A 20,171-nucleotide genomic window follows, 5' to 3' on the forward strand; every position below is an offset into this window, starting at 1 on the left:
TGTTGTCTATGAATACAATTTTACTTTTCTTTCCAAATTGTCCACCTATAGGAACGTTTAGTTTCCTGGCTTTGTCTCAGTGTCTAGGACTTCCATTAATGTTAGTTCGAAATGTTGAGAATGGACACAACTCGCCTTGTTTCCCATTTAAGGGGGAAAGCATCCACTTTTTCAATTTTTAATTGTGATGTTAACCATGGATTTTTTTAAATAGTTGCTCTTCATCAGGTTGGGGGCGTTCCTTTCTTCCCTCTAGTTTCCTGAAAAGTTTTTATCATGATTTTTGTTAAATGATTTTTAAAATCTGTTAAGCTCATCATACAGTTTTTCTTTCCTAGTTTGTTAATATAGTACAATTCACTGACTGACTTTTGAAGATTAAGCCGAAGGAGGTATGTTCTCAAGAAAAACCCCACTTGGTTGTGGTGTCCTCCTCTCTGACGTATATTGTGGATTTGATTTACTAATATCTCTTATAGCATTTGTGTCTCTGTTTGAGATAAATACTGGTCTGATATTTTTGTCTGGTTTGGTATCAGGATAGTACTCATCTCAGCATGAATTGAGAAGTGTCCTTCCTCTTCTGTTTTCTAATCAGAGGAAACAGCCTTTCTACCTCGAGTCAGTTCTGTGTCTTTGGTGGAGTCGTCCATTCCATCTCTGCTCTCCAGGCCCCTGTCATCCTTGTGTGTGCGGGACCCGTGGTGCTGGCTCACCATGTTAGTTGCTAGGGTCTCCTTTCTTCATCTCAATCGTCCTAGCTAGTGAGCTAATTGAACTTTATCTTTCAAAGAACCAGTTTTAATTTAACTGTTTTTCTCTATTGTTTGTCTTTTCTTGATTATGTTTATTTCTGCTCACTTATGTTACTTCTCTCCTACTTACTCTGTGTTTCCTTTGCTCTTTTTTTCAGTTTCATTTTTTAAATTCAGAATGTATTCATTGGGATGTTTTTCTGTTCATCTTGATTCAAGGTGCTTTTGGGGCTGCCACACCCGCCTTCCTGAGTCATCTGTGCTGCTTTTGTGATGATGGAGATGGTGCCACGGCCCCAGATACTCTCCATCAGTCCTTAAAGAAGTTTCCAGCTCCTAGTGTAGGAAAATAAGCAGAACACACAGACAATTCACAAAAAGAGATATAAAAATAGCTCTTACACATGATGTTCATTCTTTTTCGTTACTAGAGAAATCCACATTGTTGGTGGGAATGCAAAGTAGGTCAGCCTTTCTGAGGGAGCAGCTGTTAAAAATCTGTGTCTGTGCTTCCATTTGGATCAGCAGCACAGCATGGGCATTTACCCTGAGTGCACACCTCCAGAAATCAGGAAGTGTGTACACGCAAGCTCACTCACTGCTGTACTGTCTGTATTTGCAAAACATTGGGAACTACCTGCCATCCAGGCCTCTCAAACTGTGGGCTAAACCGGGAACAGTCACATGGTGGAGGACTGGGCAACTCTCGGAAATAGTGGGAACTGCCTGCCGTTCAGGCCTCTCAAATTGTGGGATAAACTGGGTACATTCACACGGTGGAGGACTGTGCAGCTATCAGAAATAGTGAAAAGCTCTTTATGACCTGGAATGAGGGTGTTTTCCAGGAGATGTTACATGAAAAGGCAAAGAGGAAAGGAACGTTCGTAGTTTACCACCTCCCTTGTGAGAATCAGGAGAACAACCAACAGGAGGGAGGAGCCAGAAAGCAGAGGTTGGTCCTGCAGAGGATGGGGAGGGTGGCCAGGAATTCACGGCAGAGTGACAGTTGTTCAAGTTCATCTTTTTATATAGTTGTGATTTTTAGACATATGTTCTGCATATTTAAAACAGAAACTAAAAGATGAGAAGAAGGGGGGGAATCCCAAAACTGAAAAGAATTGTAAATAAATAAATCTGATTGTATTCCCAAGAACTGCATAGCCACCCTTGAAGGGTGGGGGAAGGAGCTGTCAGTGGGGAACACAGTGTCCTCAGTCCTGAGCAAGGCTCACAAACCTGAACTCTCATTTGTAGCTGTTCCTGTGTTGGTTTGGGTAGGACTCAGGGAATTATGTCACATCTGTGATGGTGCAGAACTGCAGCATTGCTGTTGGGAGCCAGGCTCCTGCTGTGGAGAAGAGGTATCTGACAAGGAGCTCAGCACCGGGGTGCTGTGTGGACCCAGGATTCTAAGACAGGGACCTGTGTGTGTTGTGCTGCCTGTGTGCATGTGTGTATTGTGTGTGTGCATATCCATGAGTATGCACGCGTGTGCATGTACACAGGCTTCTTAGCTCTGTGTGGTAGAGGAAGCAAAGACTGCAATAGCAGGGAGCATATCTTGCCACTGTCTTGGTCTTCGGTAGCTTTTCTCAGGAGAGCCAGTAAGGAAGGAAGGAAGTCACGTGGCAACTATTAGTGTCCGTGGGCTGCTTAAGTTGGAATATAATTGAGGAACCATTGCAATAAAGCTTGCATCTGACAGAGTGGTGGTGGCTGTTACATGAAGGGAGAGAGCTGGGTGGGGGTCAGGGTATATGTGAGGTCTTGAAGGGTCTCCTCTCACAGTGTTTGTTAGTTGCACTAGAAAAAAAATAGTGACGACAGTGGAGTGCTAGACAGCAGTGTGCCCAGAACCTCAAAAGAGCAGTGGGGGTCCTATGCACCTGGATGTGGTTCTGAGGTGCTGTTCAGCCAGCAGTGCGATATCTGAATTGAATCCTGAGAAAACCTCACGCAAATGCAGAATGAGGCATATTCTGCTTAATAAAGGAAAGAGTCAGACTCTTTCAAAATGGTGGTACTGTAAAGGGGCCTGCAGAGGCCAAGCCAGTGAATGCAGGTTTCAATTGTTGACCTAGCCCAGGAGAAGGAAGGTGCCGTGTGCCTCATGATGCACAGGGGTGGCTGGGGCTCCAGGCCTTTCCCTTGCCTCTTCTACCAGTGCACCCACTCATGTCCCCTGTGCCTTTCCCTCTGAGGACTTGTCACTGTGGTGGGTGCCCTTTTTTGCTGGCACGTGTACATATTTTTGCTTCTTTCCATGCAGCAGACTGAGAGGTGTTTGAGGGCAGACTTACCTGTTGGCTAACTTTACATCCCCGAGAACAGCATTTCTTAATAACTCATGAGGACACCAAAGAGCTTTTAGCTTATGTGGGTTATCTCTGGATATTTGCCGTATTAGAAATTAAAGATTTGTTAAAATATTTATTAAGTCATTGAAAAATAGCCATATCGAACTCATTACATCTTAGCATGAACAGCACACAGTCACAGGAGCAGCTCCCGTGCAGTGAGATGCCGTGAGAGAGCAGGCTTGTTTGCAGGTGTGAGAGCAGCGTCTGCATAATTCCCATCTGCTGGGTGCCCACACCGTGCAGCCTCTGGAAACCTCCGCTGTGCACGTGTGAGAGAGGAGAGCAAATGGCATCTCATGTGACCTCACGAAGCCCCTGAAAGGGCCTCGGGCACTCCTAAGGGTCCCTGGGCCACTCTGAAAACCACTGGCTTACAACAAGTTCTGGTTCTTGGAAGGCGTCAGTAAATGTCAAATGAACTGATAAATTCCAGACTGGCCATTTGGTGGGCCATCAAAGCTTGGTTAGATTCACAAGTTCTGACGTGCTCATGTGGTCGACCTCTGGCCTCAGTTCTCTCTTCCTGTGACAGGTGTCCCCGTGAACAGCAGAGTGTCCTCCAAGATCCAGCAGCTTCTGAACACCCTGAAGAGGCCAAAGCGCCCTCCCCTGAAGGAGTTCTTCGTGGATGATTTCGAGGAGCTTTTGGAAGGTGAGCGTTCCAGCGCCGGCCCTCCAGTTTGTGCGAGCAGGGAGACTGCCGGGTGTGATGACGTGGTTATCGCCGCGGCAGAAGATGTAGAAGAGCGCGGTCTGTGTCCTGGCTCTGGTCATGTGTGTGGAGTGACCTCCCCATCACGCATGACCCCGGGCACTGCGCACACAAGTCGTAGTTAAGAGATGGCATCTCTGTGCCTTGCCTAGTGGTAGGACTCTGTAAGAGTACATCTAAGACTTCATTTTCCTTCCATGATTTAAGTTTTTATTTTAAGTTTTAAGTCTGAACTACTTATCTTCCCTTGTTTTTAAAGCATTGTGTTTTCATCAAAGTTTTGACTCCTTTTTAGAATTTCTGTCTCTCATTTATGAATTATATATATATATATTTAGGAAAGAAGAGCATAGACTTACTAAGAAGAATAAATCTGTAGGAAAGGAGAAGTCAGGCCCCATATAAGACACCAGTGTGTGACGTGTTGTTGTGGCCTCGGGGCACTTGGCCCCCCAGCCCTTGGTTTCGGCACCACTGCTGTGCAGTCGCCCCTTAGGCCAGCTCTGGTGTCTCCCCCTACTTTGGGGTTAGCGTGGCTATCAGGGCTTGTCTGTGTAACAAGCCTTTCAGATTCAGAGTTCAATTCCATGAATGCTTTTTAGGAAGTCTTTCTTATATTTGGGCAAATCTTGGTTACATATACACTGAAAATATAATAGATTTTACTTTGTTTTGTTTTTTCCAACATGGTTTGAGCCCAAACTTAAGTGGTTATTCTGTTCTCATCCTTCATAAGTGGGGACACCTGCTTCTCAGGCGTCTTCAGGTGAAAGCCTGGGGTCCTTGTGACTCTCTGGTTACAGTCACAGGACTCATCCTGATTTCTTTCCATCCTTGGTCAACTGGTCTGTGACTATTGTAACAATGAGGAAATCTGAAGAAATGATGGTAGCTTTTTTAGAGTTCGTGCTTTTGAAGAAGAGAATGATAAAACGTGGGGCCTGACAAGCAGAATGTGTGCCTGGTTCTAGAAATGCTGGTCTTCACATGTCCGTTTTGCTTGTAGTGCAGCAGCCAGATCCGAACCAGCCGAAGCCCGAGGGCAGCCAAATGGCGGTGCTGCGAGGGGAGCCCCTGGCCGAGGGCTCCTGGCCGCCCTCGCTGCTGGCCGCCTTGCAGCAGTGGGGTACCACACAGCCCAGAGCCCCGTGCCTGACTGCCCTGGACACCGCCGGGAAGGCCGTCTACACCCTCACCTATGGCAAGTGCCAGCAGGAGGCCGAGGGGCCGCACAGATGTGAGCTCGCGAGGCGGGGGAGGGCACATTCCTGACGAGCTCACACAGTGGCCGGGAAAACAGCCTTGCCTCACCGTCCCACCTGCTACCCTTCCCACCAGCGGAGACCACCCCCTGTACTCCACGTCTGGGTGTGCCTTTCTGACCAGTGGAGTTCACTTTTGTTTCATTTTGAACTTTGTAAAAATGGCATCAAGCAGTGCTTGGTTTTTTTTGTTTGGCATTTTTTGGTTCCACTTTCGTTTTAATGTTAACACAAATCACGTACTTTGGACTCAGTGTGCTTTCATGGAACACTTGGCCTCGAGGTACTCCTGGTCCCCAGGCCGGCATCCCCCACAGCCAAGGCCAGTGCCCTGTTGACCCCTGGTGTGAGCAAGTCCCACGTGCCTGGGCTGCCTCATGCTTGGTTCTGTCTGAGACTCACCCATGCACTGGGTGGTCAGTTCATTCTCGTCCGTGAGTGTTGTTTCATCCATCTGCTGACGTCCATGCTGCACAGTCGGTGGACATCTGGGTTGTGTCCATGGCGGGGCTGCTACGTGTTGAACTATTGTGATCGTTCTCTGTGGGTCTTCGGTGGACGTGTATAGGCATCTGTGCTGCTGTGGGCATGGGGTGAGCTGCCGGGCAGTTCCCCCTTCCCAACCCAGTGCTGGACCCTGTCTCCTTTCTCCTTCCTGGGGAGTGTGCATCATGCCCAGTTCAGTGCTGACTCTGGCTTCCTGGTGCTGAGGGTGCTCCTCACATGCTTGTGGGCTATGTGAGCCCTCCTTCTAGGAAGCACCCGGATCTTCAGCTCATTTCTCTGTGCATTTGCTGATGCTATTTATGTTTCAGTTAGGCGCCTTTTCTCCAGTACATGTTTTGCAAATGAATTCTCCCACCCTTTGTACTGCCTTTTAACACTTTTCACTGTGACTTTAGATAAATGAGAGGCCTTAGCCTAATGGAGTTTATTTTACCTATCTTCCCCCTTCTCTGTGCTTTCTGTCCAGCATTGGAAGCCTTTGCCAAACCTTAGGTCACACAGGTTTTCTCCTGCCTTCTCATCTGGAGATGCCTTTTACTTTTCACACTTAGGGCTACGATCTATTTGCAGTTTTCTTTTGTGTGGGGTGAACTTGGACTCATGTTCTCTCCTCTGAATGTAATTGATCCACTATCATTGGTGAGAAGCAGTGCTTCCCCCAGGGACGGCTTTGCAGTCCAATGGCTTTTCACCAGGTGAAAGATGTGCTTGTGGGTCTGTTCTGTCTCACCGTCTGCCATCCGTCCTGGCTTCCTGAGGCACTGGAGCTGTGAGTCAGTGTCGGATGTCAGTCCTTCTGCTCTGCGATCGATTCTCAGGATTTCCCTGGACTCTTCTTGGCTCTTTGCATTTCCAAGTAAACTTTAGAATCACTGCATCCATTCCAGAAAAAAATCCTCCAGGATAGTGACTGACACTGCATTGAACCCATCAGTGTTGCTGTGATTGTGGAAACCTCCAGTTCACAGCCCTGGAATGTTCCCCTTTCAAGGTCTGCTTTAGTTTCTCTCAGTGAAGGTTTATACTTTTGAGTCCAGGAATCTTGTTAAGATTTATTCCTGTTGGAATGGAATGAGTAAGTCTTTTTTACGCCTTGTTGCCTGTATGTAGAAAAGCAGTTGCTCTTTTGGACGGTGACGTTGCATCTAGTGATCTTGCTAAGGTGAGGTGTTAGTTCTTTTTGATCTCTTAGTGAGTAGTCCTGAGCATCCTGCTCACAGTCAAGTACCTGGGGGCAGTGATGTGTCATCCCGGCCTTCCTCGTGCTCCTGTCCTGCCTCACCTTGGCTGGGGCCACCAGGGCAGCATGAGCCCTTCCCCATCTTAGATGGACAGCACTTGGTCTTGATGCCGGTGTAGCTTTTTTTCTTGTTTTATGGTAGAAACTCTTCATCAGGTTAATAAAGTTCACTTCTATTCCTAATTTGCTAAAAGCTGTTTGACATGCACTGGCTTTTTCTGCTTTGTCAAGATGCTCACGTGACTTCTCTGTCCTCCTCTACTAGTTTAGTGAGTTGCTGTCGTTCTGTCCCTCTGTTGTGTCTGACTCCTTGCGACCTGATGGACTGCAGCACACCAGACTGCCCTGTCTTTCACCATCTCCTGGAGCTTGCTCAAACTCATGTCCGTTGAGTCGGTGATGCCACACCATCTCATCCTCTTGTCACCCACTTTTCCTCCTGCCCTCAGTCTTTCCCAGCGTCAAGGTCTTTTCCAGTGAGTGGGCTGTGTGCATCAAGTGGCCAAAGGATTGGAGCTTCAGCTTCAGCATCAGTCCTTCCAATGGATAGTCAAGACTGATCTCCTTTAGGATGGACTGGTTGGATCTCCTTGCTGTCGAAGGGACTCTCAAGATTCTTCTCCAGCACCACAGTTAAAAAGCATCAATTCTTTGGCACTCATCCTTCTTTATAGTCCAACTCTCACATCCATACACAACCACTGGAAAAACCATAGCTTTAACTATATGGACCTTTGTCGGCAAAGTGTTGTCTCTGCTTTTTAATATGCTATCTAGGTTTGTCATAGCTTTTCTTCCAAGGAGCAAGTGTCTTTGTAATTCCGTGGCTCTAGTCCCTGTCTGCAGTGATTTGGGAGCCCAAGAAAATAAAATCTGTCACTGCTTTCCCTTTTCCCTCTTCTCTTTGCCATAAAGTGATGGGACCAGATGCCATAATCTTAGTTTTTCGAATGTTGAGTTTTAGGGCAGCTTTTTCACTCTCCTCTTTCACCCTCGTCAAAAGGCTCTTTAGTTCCTCTTCATTTTCTGCCATTAGAGTGGTGTCATCTTCGTGTCTGAGGCTGTTGCTGTTTCTCTCTTGATTTCAGCTTGTGAGTCATCTACAGTCTAGATGCACTGCTTTCCCAGTTTTGAACTTGTTCATTGTTCCGTGTCTGCTTCTAACTGTGGCTTCTTGACCTGCATACAAGTTTCTCAGGAGGCAGGTAAAGTGGTCTGGTATTTCTGTCTTTTTAAGAATTTTTGACAGTTTGTTGTGATCCACACAGTCAAAGGCTTTAATGTTGTCAGTGAAGCAGATGTGTTTTCTGGAATTTTCTTGCCTTTTCTATGATCTAACGGATGTTGATAAGTTCCATTGAACAATTTTCAAATGTTAAGCAGCCCGTGCATTCCTAAAATAGATCCCACTTGGCCCTAATGTCTTTAAGTAAATGCCTGAGTTCTGATTGCCAATATGTTGTTTGCAGGCTTTGTACCTGTGGTCATTAGAGAGATGGGTCTGTAATTCTTTAGGAAAGGAGCTTGTTGCCCACTTGTGAGGACAGCCTTCACCTATCCAATTCAGCTTTTGGGTCCAGGTTGCATGAGGGGTGGGGACAGGGCCTGTGTCCTGCTCAGCCAGGACTGTCCTTGGGAGAGGCCTGCAGGAGCTGCAAGGCCACTGTCCACTCTCCCCTTCAAGGGCCCTTCTCGAGCCTCGTTCTACCTTGGTGCTTCCCGAAGATCCCGGCCTGAGGCCCTTGCCTCCTTGTCCTGCATCTTAAGTCTGTACCCATTACGCCCATAAGACACCATTCACTGCTCTGCTTCTCAAGTCAAAACTCATGCTGTTTTCCTTCCTTGGCTAAATGTTCCTTCTCGCCTCCCTGTGTTTTCCCCGTAACTTCTCATCTGGCTGCGGGGCTTCCTGCATCTCCCTCCCTGACCAAATCATTTTGGTCAGGGCTATTGGACTCTGCAGGCTTGGAGATGCCTTCTGAGAAGTGAGAGGCCAGGTTGCTGCCACTGTCTGGATGATGCGTTGTCTCGTCCCCCTATGGCTTTTTGGCTCTGCCTTGTGTCTGTCTTGCCATGATGCATTTAGCTGTGATGTTCTTTGGAAGCTTCTGCTGGGGGACCACATGCCTTCTTAAATCTATGGAGTGGTATCTTTCATCAGTTTCTGGAAACTTATACCCATAAGTTCTTGATATAGTATTTCTTCCCCATTTATCTCTCCTGTCCTTCTGGAACTCTGATTACATTTATATTAATACCTTCTCTGAGTCCTGTGTGCCTTTAATAAATCGTTTTTTATGTTTTGCATTCTTTTTTATATATACTTCAGTTTGGAGATTTTCTGTTTTCCTTTATTCAGATTCTCTAAACTGGTGTATTCTGAGTGACCCCACCCACAATCTTTGCTTACATAGCAACTTGAGGGCTCTGAATGGCTTCTCCAAGGCTTCCATCTGCATGCACGGCCCTGGGATTCAGTAGACTCTTCTTAGGGCCCTGGTCTCCATGCCCCAGAAGCAGCAACTGATAGGCCTAAGACCATGAGGCGCTGATGTCCTATGGGTGGCAGGACCCCAAATACCCCAGTTTTTGCAAGAACAGCTGTGGAAGATCAGCTCCCCTCCCCAGGGGTTTCCCTGGAGTCAGCTCCCTGAGCAGATGGTCTTGCATTTTATCCAGCTTTAAAATCATTTTGGATGGCAGTGCTGGTCTGCCATTACTCCTCATTCCTGCTTGGCAGTGGAGCCTCTTACTATATGCATTAAGAGTCATCCGTATCATTGTATATAGTTGTGGCTCATTCATTTCCGTTGAGGAATGAATACTATTTCAGGGTATATGTATCCATCATACTACTGGTGGATGTTGGGTCATTTCCATCTTGATTGTTACAGTCAGCACCGCCTGGTAGACAAGCGTGCATTCTTGTCCAGCATGTGTTAATATTAGGAGAGGAAGCACTAGCTCAGTCTAGGATAATGACAGTTTTGCCTTTGCCAGGTAATTCCAGACCTTTCCAGTTTGCACTCATCTGCCTGGTATGTGAGTCCCTCTCCCTGCCATTGGCAGCATTGCTTTGAGCTAATCTGCTGAGAACACAGTGATAGTCATTGTGGTGCTAATCTGGTGATGGCTGGTACGTTGCAGTCTTTTCCTGTTTTCATCCTTTAGGTTTTCTCTTTTGTTAAATGCTGTTGAGTCTTTTGCACATTTTTACACGGGGCTGTTTGTAACATTTTTGTGTTCTGGATGTCTGTACTTGTCAGCAGCTTGTGCTGCACGTGTCGCCCGCCACGTGTCCCGGCTGCTCACGGCTGCACGGCTGGCCTCCTCCTCCCCTCCTGGGCTGGAGCACTGCTGTTCTCCCATCCACATAGAGACCTGCCACCTGCTGGAGAGAGTGTGTGTATGATGTCTGTGGATACGTGTGGTGTGTGTGTGTGGTGTGTGCATGGTGTCTGTGACAGTGTGTGTATGTGTGACGTGTGTGTGTGGTGTGCTGTAGTGTACGTGTGTGAGGGGTCCAGATGCACCTCTCCAGCAGCCGTGGCACTAGCGGGTCACCTGGCATCTCCCTGACTGTTCTCTTGAGTGAAGAGCAGAAATGAAGATAGGACCCACCTCGTGAATTATTGTTGTAGAGGTGAAATGAACTGTGTGCCACTTGTGTAAGGGGATGAGTGAGACATAGTGGAACGAAAATGCGTTCACCGTGATTCACAGTTGATTGAAATAAGAGTGAAGTGTCAATATGATCCCATTTTTAAAAAATTACGCATATTATGTGTGTGTATACGCATACGTACATAACAGAAAAAATGCTTTTTTTTCCAGCTGGCTTTTCTGTATTCTGAATTTTTTATAAGAAAATGTTTTATTTTTCTGTTAAGAAAAATAAATCTGTAACTTCTTTCTAAGAGAAAACTATGATGTTCATTATCGCATTGTGCAAAATAACTATCAGTTGGCAACTATTAATATCTGCATTTTCACAATAGAGTAATAATGGTATATAATGGAGTATTATGATTGCTACATTAAAATTGTAACTATTAGTTTATTGAATTTTACATTGTTAGTATTTTTATTTTATTTTAGGCAAACTTTGGAGTCGAAGTTTAAAACTAGCTTATACGCTACTTAATAAACTGACTAATAAGAACGAACCACTGCTTAAACCTGGAGACAGAGTAAGTAACCACATGAACCTTTGTTGGAGGGAGGGAGTAAGAGTGGAGGCCAAAAATCCCTTTTGATGACATCAGTGCTCTGTCGATTGTTTTAACTCACAGCATTAACACAAAGGGTTTAAGTCAGCAGTGAAAAGTACTGAATGTTGAGAAGGTTTGTGTTGGTGTAGATAAAATGATGGTTCCTTTTTTTCTCACTCATTGCACAGTCTCTGATTCTTCAACTTCTTTTCTCTTCCTCTTCATATATGTTGGTTTTAACAAAAATATTAATGTCAAGTATTAATGTTCATTTCCAAAGTTCATATTTTGAGAGGAATCATCGATGTTACTTTGAAATTCTGGGTGTTTTATATTCATCTCCTTCCCTGTTCCGTGTGGCCAGGAAGCCCCCTCTTTCCCACTGGCCAGAATGGAACACAGAGGAGGCTGTTGAGCTGCACTGCCCCCAGTGCAGTTCCTCATCCTGCCCTGCCCAGCACGGTCGGCAGCGGCTACATGGGCTGTTCAAATTAACCCAAGAGTTGTGCACGTCCTGTTTCTGGGCATCAGTCACTGCTTGTGACCGACAGCTAGCATATTTGATAGAGAAGGAATGTTGAGAAGGAACGTTTCTGCCATTGTGGGAAGTCCTGCCCACAGCACTGCTCTCGGCAGACCGAGCCAGACATGAGGAGGCCAGGTGTAACGGAGTTTAGAATAGTGAAGACCAGCCTGCTCAGCAGTGACCTCCCCTGTGAGGAGGGGCGCCTGAGGTCAGCGCACCCAGCAGAGGAGCTGTGAGTGGACAGGGTGATGCTGAGTTTCAGGCAGCTCTCCAGGTGCCTCAGTCTTCAATGTAAATCAGCAGCCAAGGAGGTGTAAGGACAGAAACTTGCGTGTGAAAGAGAAGAACCAAAGGTCCAAGAAATGGGCAGACAAATTAAAGGGGAGGTGGGGGAGAAAGGTCACAAGAAACTGGGAAATTCTCCAAGAGACGGGACACCAGACCACCTGCCCTGCCTCCTGAGAAACCTGCATGCAGGGCAGGAAGCAGCAGTGAGAACCGGACACGGAGCAATGACTGGTTCCAAATCGGGAAAGGAGTACGTCAAGGCTGTATATTGTCACCCTGCTTATTTAACTTATATTCAGAGTACATCATGTGAAATGCCAGGCTGGATGAAGCACAAGCTGGAATGAAGATTGCTGGGAGAAATACCAATATCCTCAGATACACAGATGACACCACCCTTAAGGCAGAAAGTGATAAAAAACTAAAGAGCCTCTTGATGAAAGTGAAAGAGGAGAGTGAAAAAGTTGGCTTAAAGCTCAACATTCAGAAAACTAAGATCATGGCATCCAGTCCCATCACTTCATGGCAAATAGATGGGGAAACAGTGGAAAACAGTGAGACTTTATTTTTCTGGGCTCCAAAATCACTGCAGCCATGAAATTAAAAGACGCTTGCTCCTTGGAAGAAAAGCTACGACCAACCTAGACAGCATATTAAAAAGCAGAGACATTACTTTGCCAATAAAGGTCTGTCTAGTCAAAGCTGTGGTTTTTCCAGTAGTCATGTGTGGATGTGAGAGTTGGAGCATAAAGAAAGCTGAGCACTGAAGAACTGATGCTTTCAAACTTGTGGTGTTAGAGAAGACTCTTGAGAGTCCCTTGAACTGCAAGGAGATCAAACCAGTCAATCCTAAAGGAAATCAGTCCTGAGTGTTCATTGGAAGGACTGATGCTGATTCTGAAGCTCCAATACTTTGGCCACCTGATGCAAAGAGCTGACTGATTGGAAAAGACCCTGATGCTGGGCAAGATTGAAGGCAGGAGGAGAAGGGGACGACAGAGGATGAGAGGTTGGATGGCATCACCGATTTGATGGACATGAGTCTGAGCAGGCTCCAGGAGTTGGTGATGGACAGGGAAGCCTGGTGTGCTACAGTCCATGGGGTCACAAAGAGTCAGACACGACTGAGTGACTGAACTGAACTGGGGGAGAAACTGAGGGAGGAAGAGGAAACAAACCAGCTTGAAGGAAAGATAGAGGCCGAAAATAAGTTTTAAAAAATATTCGTTAACATCCCTGGAGATCTGATGTGAGGATATAGCTCCATAAATCAAGGAAAAGATACTAGTAGGGAGACTGAGAGATGGAAAGTAGGAAGAACAGTGCAGGTTAGACTTGGTCATGAAGGCTGTCCTCTAAGATGACGTCTAGAGGAGAGAGGGAAATTTCGCATTGTAATAGTGATGCCAGACCATTTCCAGAGCTGGAGTCAAGGACCTGTGGGGGTGCACGGGCCCACACCAAGACACCTGCCCAGGTACTGGAAGGTGGGTGCAGCTTTCAGGGAGAGTGGGCTGTCCAGCAAGGCCCAGCAGCCCCAGGGCTGGGCTTCTTGGTGTGATACTGGAGGACATGGAGCAGTATTTTCAACCTTCAGGTCTGTTCCTGGGCAGTCCACAACGATGAGGACGGGCAGTGTTTAAAGACAGGCAGCACTGAGACGGTCACAGAGGTGAGGACGGGGCACTGTTTTCAGACAGGCAGCACTCAGACAGTCACAGAAGTGAGGATGGGGTAGTGTTTTCAGACAGGCAGCACTCAGACAGTTGGCTCTGAAGCACTGTCTCGGGAAGTTAGCAGAGGAAGTGCTTCAGCATACGAGTGAGTGGTGAGACAGGAGAGCTGCCAGGGTGACCTCAAGCTGCGGATCAAGGGGCAGCCCAAACGGGACCAGAAGGATGATGCCCCAGGTGAGCTGACTGGTCAGCAGCTGGTGAAACCGTGAGTTTACCTGCCTGGCTAGTTATTTGGAAATACTACTGACCAGGTTTGACAACCCAGTGGAGCATTTCTGAGAAAGCTGGCCGGTGCACACAGGGAATGAAGCTGGTGAAAGAGGCGGTGACTGTCCCACCAGAAGACAGGGCAGAGCTTGGCTGTATAAGTGTGAACAGTACCGATGATACCTTGTGTACCTAATGCTTTAGGACAGACCTGCTGGAAACCTGGACTCATGTTGTGCTTTACAGTGAATCTAAGAATCACTCGTTTCTTTCTCTGGAGGAAAGTTCTTGCAAGGACATACTTCAGTTCAGTTCAGTTTAGTCGGTCAGTCGTGTCCGACTCTTTGCAACCCCATGAATCGCAGCACGCCAGACTTCCCTGTCCATCACCATCTCCCGGAGTTCACTCAGACTCATGTCCATCGAGTCCGTGATGTTATCGAGCCATCACGGTCGTCCCCTTCTCCTCCTGCCCCCAATCCCTCCCAGCATGAGAGTCTTTTCCAATGAGTCAGCTCTTCTCATGAGGTGGCCAAAGTACTGGAGTTTCAGCTTCAGCATCATTCCTTCCAAAGAAATCCTGGGGTTGATCGCCTTCAGAATGGACTGGTTGGATCTCCTTGCAGTCCAAGGGACTCTCAGGAGTCTTCTCCAACACCACAGTTCAAAAGCATCAATTCTTTGGCCCTCAGCCTTCACAGTCCAACTCTCACATCCATACATGACCACAGGAAAAACCATAGCCTTGACTAGACGGGCCTTAGTCGGCAAAGTAATGTCTCTGCTTTTGAATATACTATCTAGGTTGGTCATAACTTTTCTTCCAAGGAGTAAGCATCTTTTAATTTCATGGCTGCAGTCACCATCTGCAGTGATTTTGGAGCCCCAAAAAATAAAGTCTGACACTGTTTCCACTCTTCCCCCATCTACTTCCCATGAAGTGATGGGACCAGATGCCATGATCTTCGTTTTCTGAATGTTGAGCTTTAAGCCAACTTTTTCACTCTCCTCTTTCACTTTCATTAAGAGGCTTTTTAGCTCCTCTTCACTTTCTGCCATATGTGTGGTGTCATCTGCATATCTGAGGTTATTGATATTTCTCCTGGCAATCTTGATTCCAGCTTGTGTTTCTTCCAGTCCAGCGGACATACTTACAGATACTTTATTGACTTGTAGGTGGATCCACGTAGTTGGGTTAGTTATGAAAAGGCTGACGAGATCGCAGTTAGAGTTAGTGATCAGAGGTGGGTGGCAAGTTCATCCTCTTGTGATAGTATATTTTATAAAATTGAATAGACACAACTCTTCATAAGAGATTCTCTAAAAATGTGTTCAAATCAGTCGCTCAGTCATGTCCAACTCTTTGCAGCCCCATGAACTGCAGCATGCCAGTCTTCCCTATCCATCAGCAACTCCCAGAGCTTGCTCAAACTCATGTCTATCAAATCGGTGATGCCATCCAACCATCTCATCCTCTGTTGTCCTCTTCTCCTGCCTTCAGTCTTTCTCAGCTTCAGGGTCTTTTCCAATGAGTCAGTTCTTTGCATCAGGTGGCCAAAGTATTGGAGCTTCAGAATCCACATCAGTCCTTCCAATGAATATTCACGTGTATGCTCTACCAAACATCCAATCTCAAGGCTCACAGTCCTTTTAGTGGGACAAACACTTATTAACATCAACCTTCAAAGGAGATCTTTGCCATTTTCAAGAAACTTGTTAGAAACTTGATTTCCAGACCTCAAGTACAGAATGAATATAGACGTCGCTCAAGTTTTGTCTTATTAAAGGGTTATTAGTTATCCAAAGCTCTGTGTTAACAGTCTCCTCATATACCATTCTGGCTTACCATTTAGGTTTCAAGCACACTACAATATTATGGCCTTACAGATATTCCTAAATAGCTTTTGATTTAACCAGATAATGTAAGACATGGAAACTGGGATGATGAAAGAGAGAGGGGAAGAGGGCAGAGGGCTCAGGGTTCGTCTGCTGTAAAAGGAAGTAAAGCGCCTGTCCAATGCCTTCACACGTGAGATGCAGCAAGATGAGCATAGTGGCTGAAAAGACGAGAGAGTTGGCTAAGGGGAGGGTTTAAGATGTGTTAGAAGTGGTTGCCTTGGGGGGTGGGGAAGGGTGTAGGGTGCTGTTTTTCGTTAGTGCTTTTTGTCATTTTAAATCTCTGTGTTCAAAAAAAATTTTTGTAAAAATGTAAGATAAATATTATAGAATATGTAATTTTTGGGGTCATGCTGTGGCCTATGGGATCTAGTTCCCTGACCAGGGATCACACCTCGGTCCCCTGCACTGGGAGTGTGAAGTTTTATCCACTGGACCACCAGGGAGGCCCTGAGGACGTGTAATTTAAGCTGTGGCAGCATTGTGGCCAGATGAGGGCAGGGAGTGGGCCCTGTGGAGACTCGGAGGGAGAGGGCAGGTGGGGGGCGGCGTCTTGTTGAGGTATTCTGTGCCCCCCACTCTCCCCTGTTAGCGTTTCAGTCTTGAGTGAAGATCTGTGCAGTTAAACTTCAGTGTCCAGATTTTCCCTTTTGGAAGTTATTTGGATATACTTTGATTCCGGGTTCTCTTTTTGTGTCCGGGTGTTTTTTTCCTGGGCTACTTGATGGTGTGTGGTGGTCCATTACACCTGTCCCTGAGTGGTCAGAGTGAATGGAGGTGGATCTAGACCCACTGGCAGACCCAGCGGGACTTGCTTTGCCAGACTTGCTCTTTTATTAGGCCCAGGAATTTAAATTGACATGTTTTGTTACATGTGGAGTAAAGACTTTAACCTAAGAAGTATGTAGTAGAAGTTACATGGTTGTGGAAACTTAAGAACAGAGTATTAACACACAAAGTAACATTTTCTGAGCTAAAATCTGTCTCATCAGTAGGTATACAGATGGCTGACTTCTTCCCAAGTGGATTGCAGGGTTTTCCTTTGTGCTCTTGTAGGTGGCGCTGGTGTTCCCGAATAGTGACCCGGTGATGTTCATGGTTGCGTTCTACGGGTGTCTCCTGGCCGAGCTGGTTCCTGTCCCCATCGAAGTGCCGCTCACGAGAAAGGTAGCGCGTGGTGCCAGCTCGGGTTCCTGATCCCCGAGGCTTGGTCCTGAAGTCCCGCATCCAGTGCAGGTGTCTTCGTGTCCTTGCTCCAGGCGCCTCTTATCAGGGGAGGACGTGCGGGCGGGCCGCGGAGACCCGGGCAGCCTCGTCCAGATGCCCTTTCATGTGTCTCCCTGGGAGAAAGGCGCAAGAACACCTGTTGGTCTGATATCCCAACAGAAACGAACGTCTTTTCGTCTAACGAATAGAATTTGGGATCTGATGAGATTCTGTTAAACCTATTCTCAAAATGGTGTGCTTCTTGATAATAATTTTCACTTCTGGATGAGTCAGTCATTACAGAGATGTGTTACAGCTCATTTCTCAGTGACAAACACATGACTTGAGACCCTCCTGTGTGCTAATCACCTCCGAAACCGTGAGCAGATCTCATTGCTCACAAGTGGCTGCCAGTGGGGGAGGGGCTGATGTCCTAGATAGCTATTCAGTTCAGTTCAGTTCAGCTGCTCAGTCGTGTCTGACTCTTCGCGACCCCATGAATCACAGTACGCCAGGCCTCCCTGTCCATCACCATCTCCTGGAGTTCATTCAGACTCATGTCCATCGAGTCAGTGATGCCATCCAGCCATCTCATCCTCCGTCATCCCATTCTCCTCCTGCACCCAATCACTCCCAGCATCAGAGTCTTTTCCAATGAGTCAACTCTTCGCATGAGGTAGCCAAAGTACTGGAGTTTCAGCTTTAGCGTCATTCCTTCCAAAGAAATCCCAGGGCTGATCTCCTTCAGAATGGACTAGTTGTATCTCCTTGCAGTCCAAGGGACTCTTAAGAGTCTTCTCCAACACCACAGTTCAAAAGCATCAATTCTTCGGCACTCAGCTTTCTTCACAGTCCAACTCTGACATCCATACATGACTACTGGAAAAACCATAGCCTTGACTAGATGGATGTTTGTTGGTAAAGTAATGTCTCTGGTTTTCAACATGCTATCTAGGTTGGTCATGACTTTTCTTCCAAGAGTAAGTGTCTTTTAATTTCATGGCTGCAATCACCATCTGCAGTGATTTTGGAGTCCCCAAAAATAAAGTCTGACACTGTTTCCACTGTTTCCCCATCTATTTCCCATGAAGTGATGGGACCAGATGCCATGATCTTCATTTACACTTTAGATATAAATACCAGTAATCTGATTACTGAAAAGTATATTATTCTAGGAGTAGACTGAACATGTATTTTAGAAAATCATAGTTTTCTATTGTATCCCAGTGTTCAGGTAATTATTAACTTGAGCATTATCAGCAAGAAATATTCGAATTCGAGAATCTTCAAAGTAAAACTTGTGAATAAATGCAGTATATCCCAAAGGGTGATATATATGATATGCAAATATTTGAATACAGGGTTCTTAGGGAAGGATTTGAGTTTCTAAAACTTATAAGAAGAAAATGATAAAACGCTACTGAAGGACGTATTCTGTGCAATAATAATTAAGATTGTTAAAGGTCAGACCTCCCCAGATTAATCTGTAAATTTCATATACAAATCAAGTGTAGATTTCAGTGCTATTATTTTTGGAGTTTATTAAAATGCTAGTGTCATTTGCAAGAAAAACTTTGAGAAGTTAGTCAGTTACCCAGAACTTTATTTTTTGAAATTAAGAACTTAAGTTATTTCATTTTGAGGGAAATATGCACACACCTCTTGGGCTAACCTGGTCTAGCTTTGCGCATGCTGAGAAAAGCTGTCCTGTGTGCGAGTGAGCCCCTGCCCCTCTGTTTCTGCAGGATGCTGGCAGCCAGCAGGTTGGGTTTCTGCTGGGCAGCTGTGGCGTCTCCCTGGCCCTGACCACGGATGCTTGTCAGAAAGGCCTGCCCAAGGCTCAGACCGGAGAGGTGGTGACCTTCAAAGGTGGGCCCACAGGCGAGCAGCATGCGGCAGGGTTCTCTACTAAACTGGGCCCTTGGGCGTCCTTTCCTGTCAGCAGCCGCTACAGAGACAAGGGGCCTTCAGCAAAAGTTTGGCCTTGTTTTAGACTTTGGTGAATCTCGCTCCTCACTTGGCTCAGGGTCTAGACCTATGCTGACCAGCCTAGCCACTGGTCATTAAACATAAGTGAAGGAAGGTCAAGTTAGACGGAGGCTCCTGCCCACCTTTCAGTGGCTCGGGCAGCGTGTTGGACACAGAGGTGTCGCGAGGGAGCAGGGCCCTCTGACCCTGCCTCTGCGTGTCCCTGTTTGTGCCCTCACAGGCTGGCCCCCCCTCACCTGGCTGGTGATCGATGGGAAGCACCTGACCAAGCCCCCCAAGGACTGGCACCCGGCAATGCAGGATGCGGGGCCCCAGACCGCCTACATCGAGGTAGTGCCCTCCCAGGCCCCACGCTCGGGCACCTCCATGCGTGCTTTTCCTTCACCCCAGAAAGGCATGGTGCTGCACCCAGAGCCTCCCCTGCTGCCTCCCTGGGGGCCACCTGCTCCCCTTGCCCACCCAGGGTGAGCCTGACGTCAGTTGAGGGCATCACCTTGAGGGCCCGGGCACACTGTGGGCTCTGGTCGAGCCTGTGGTGAGTGAAGGACAGCCTCCAGAAATGTCACCTAACGAGCTCGTGCTTTGGAATCTTTCAGTACAAAACCAGCAAGGAGGGAAGTACAGTGGGAGTGGCGGTGTCCCATGCGTCCCTGCTGGCGCAATGCCAGGCTCTGACCCAGGCGTGCGGCTACTCGGAAGGTAAGGGTTGGGGCGGCTCTCTGGCCCTTCCCAGAGCTTACCCAGAGAGGCCTGTGGGAGGGAAGGGACACGGCATGCTATGATCCTGGGGCTGAAGGGTGACCTGAGACGGGGGTGGGGCATGGGAACGAGAGACCCTCCACTGCCCTCTGCTCCACTTCCGAGAGGAGAAGGAGGCGCGCACTCCTGCAGCCTCTGGAGTGTGGCTGCTCCCTGTGTTTCCAGAAGAGCAGTCAGCTTGTTCTCTGTGCTAACTCGTAGTTGTGTGATCTGCTTTCACATTTACCAAGATTGTTGACTGGTTGGGACATGGTATTTGGAAGTGCTGTATATGTTTCCTAGAACTCCTATTTGTTGATGATGTAATCATCTCAGGGTGTTTCTGAAAATGCATGTGACTTGTGAGGAGGGTCGCTTGGTTGTTTAACCGTCTTTGTCCACTTTCAGCTGAAACATTAACAAATGTGCTGGATTTCAAAAGGGATGCCGGCCTGTGGCATGGAGTGTTGACAGTGAGTGCTGTGTCTGTACTACCTAACTGTGGGGAGGTTGCTAATGTTTTATGCCCATGAGCAAC

The 20,171-nt window shown here is 47.0% G+C and overlaps 1 protein-coding gene across 1 annotated transcript in view; it reads left to right on the plus strand.

Annotated features, from left to right (window-relative positions):
• DIP2A (disco interacting protein 2 homolog A) overlaps window positions 1-20,171 on the plus strand; it is a 109,697-nt gene that overhangs the window by 39,254 nt on the left and 50,272 nt on the right. The window contains exons 7-14 of the mRNA XM_052650301.1: window positions 3,648-3,767; window positions 4,834-5,028; window positions 10,935-11,026; window positions 16,757-16,867; window positions 18,652-18,775; window positions 19,116-19,225; window positions 19,492-19,594; window positions 20,042-20,106. Of these exons, the coding sequence (XP_052506261.1) occupies window positions 3,648-3,767; window positions 4,834-5,028; window positions 10,935-11,026; window positions 16,757-16,867; window positions 18,652-18,775; window positions 19,116-19,225; window positions 19,492-19,594; window positions 20,042-20,106 (920 nt within the window). The remainder of the gene's footprint in view (window positions 1-3,647; window positions 3,768-4,833; window positions 5,029-10,934; window positions 11,027-16,756; window positions 16,868-18,651; window positions 18,776-19,115; window positions 19,226-19,491; window positions 19,595-20,041; window positions 20,107-20,171) is intronic.

Source organism: Budorcas taxicolor, chromosome 1 (genome assembly GCF_023091745.1).
Source record: "Budorcas taxicolor isolate Tak-1 chromosome 1, Takin1.1, whole genome shotgun sequence".
Classification (NCBI taxonomy): Eukaryota; Metazoa; Chordata; class Mammalia; order Artiodactyla; family Bovidae; genus Budorcas; species Budorcas taxicolor.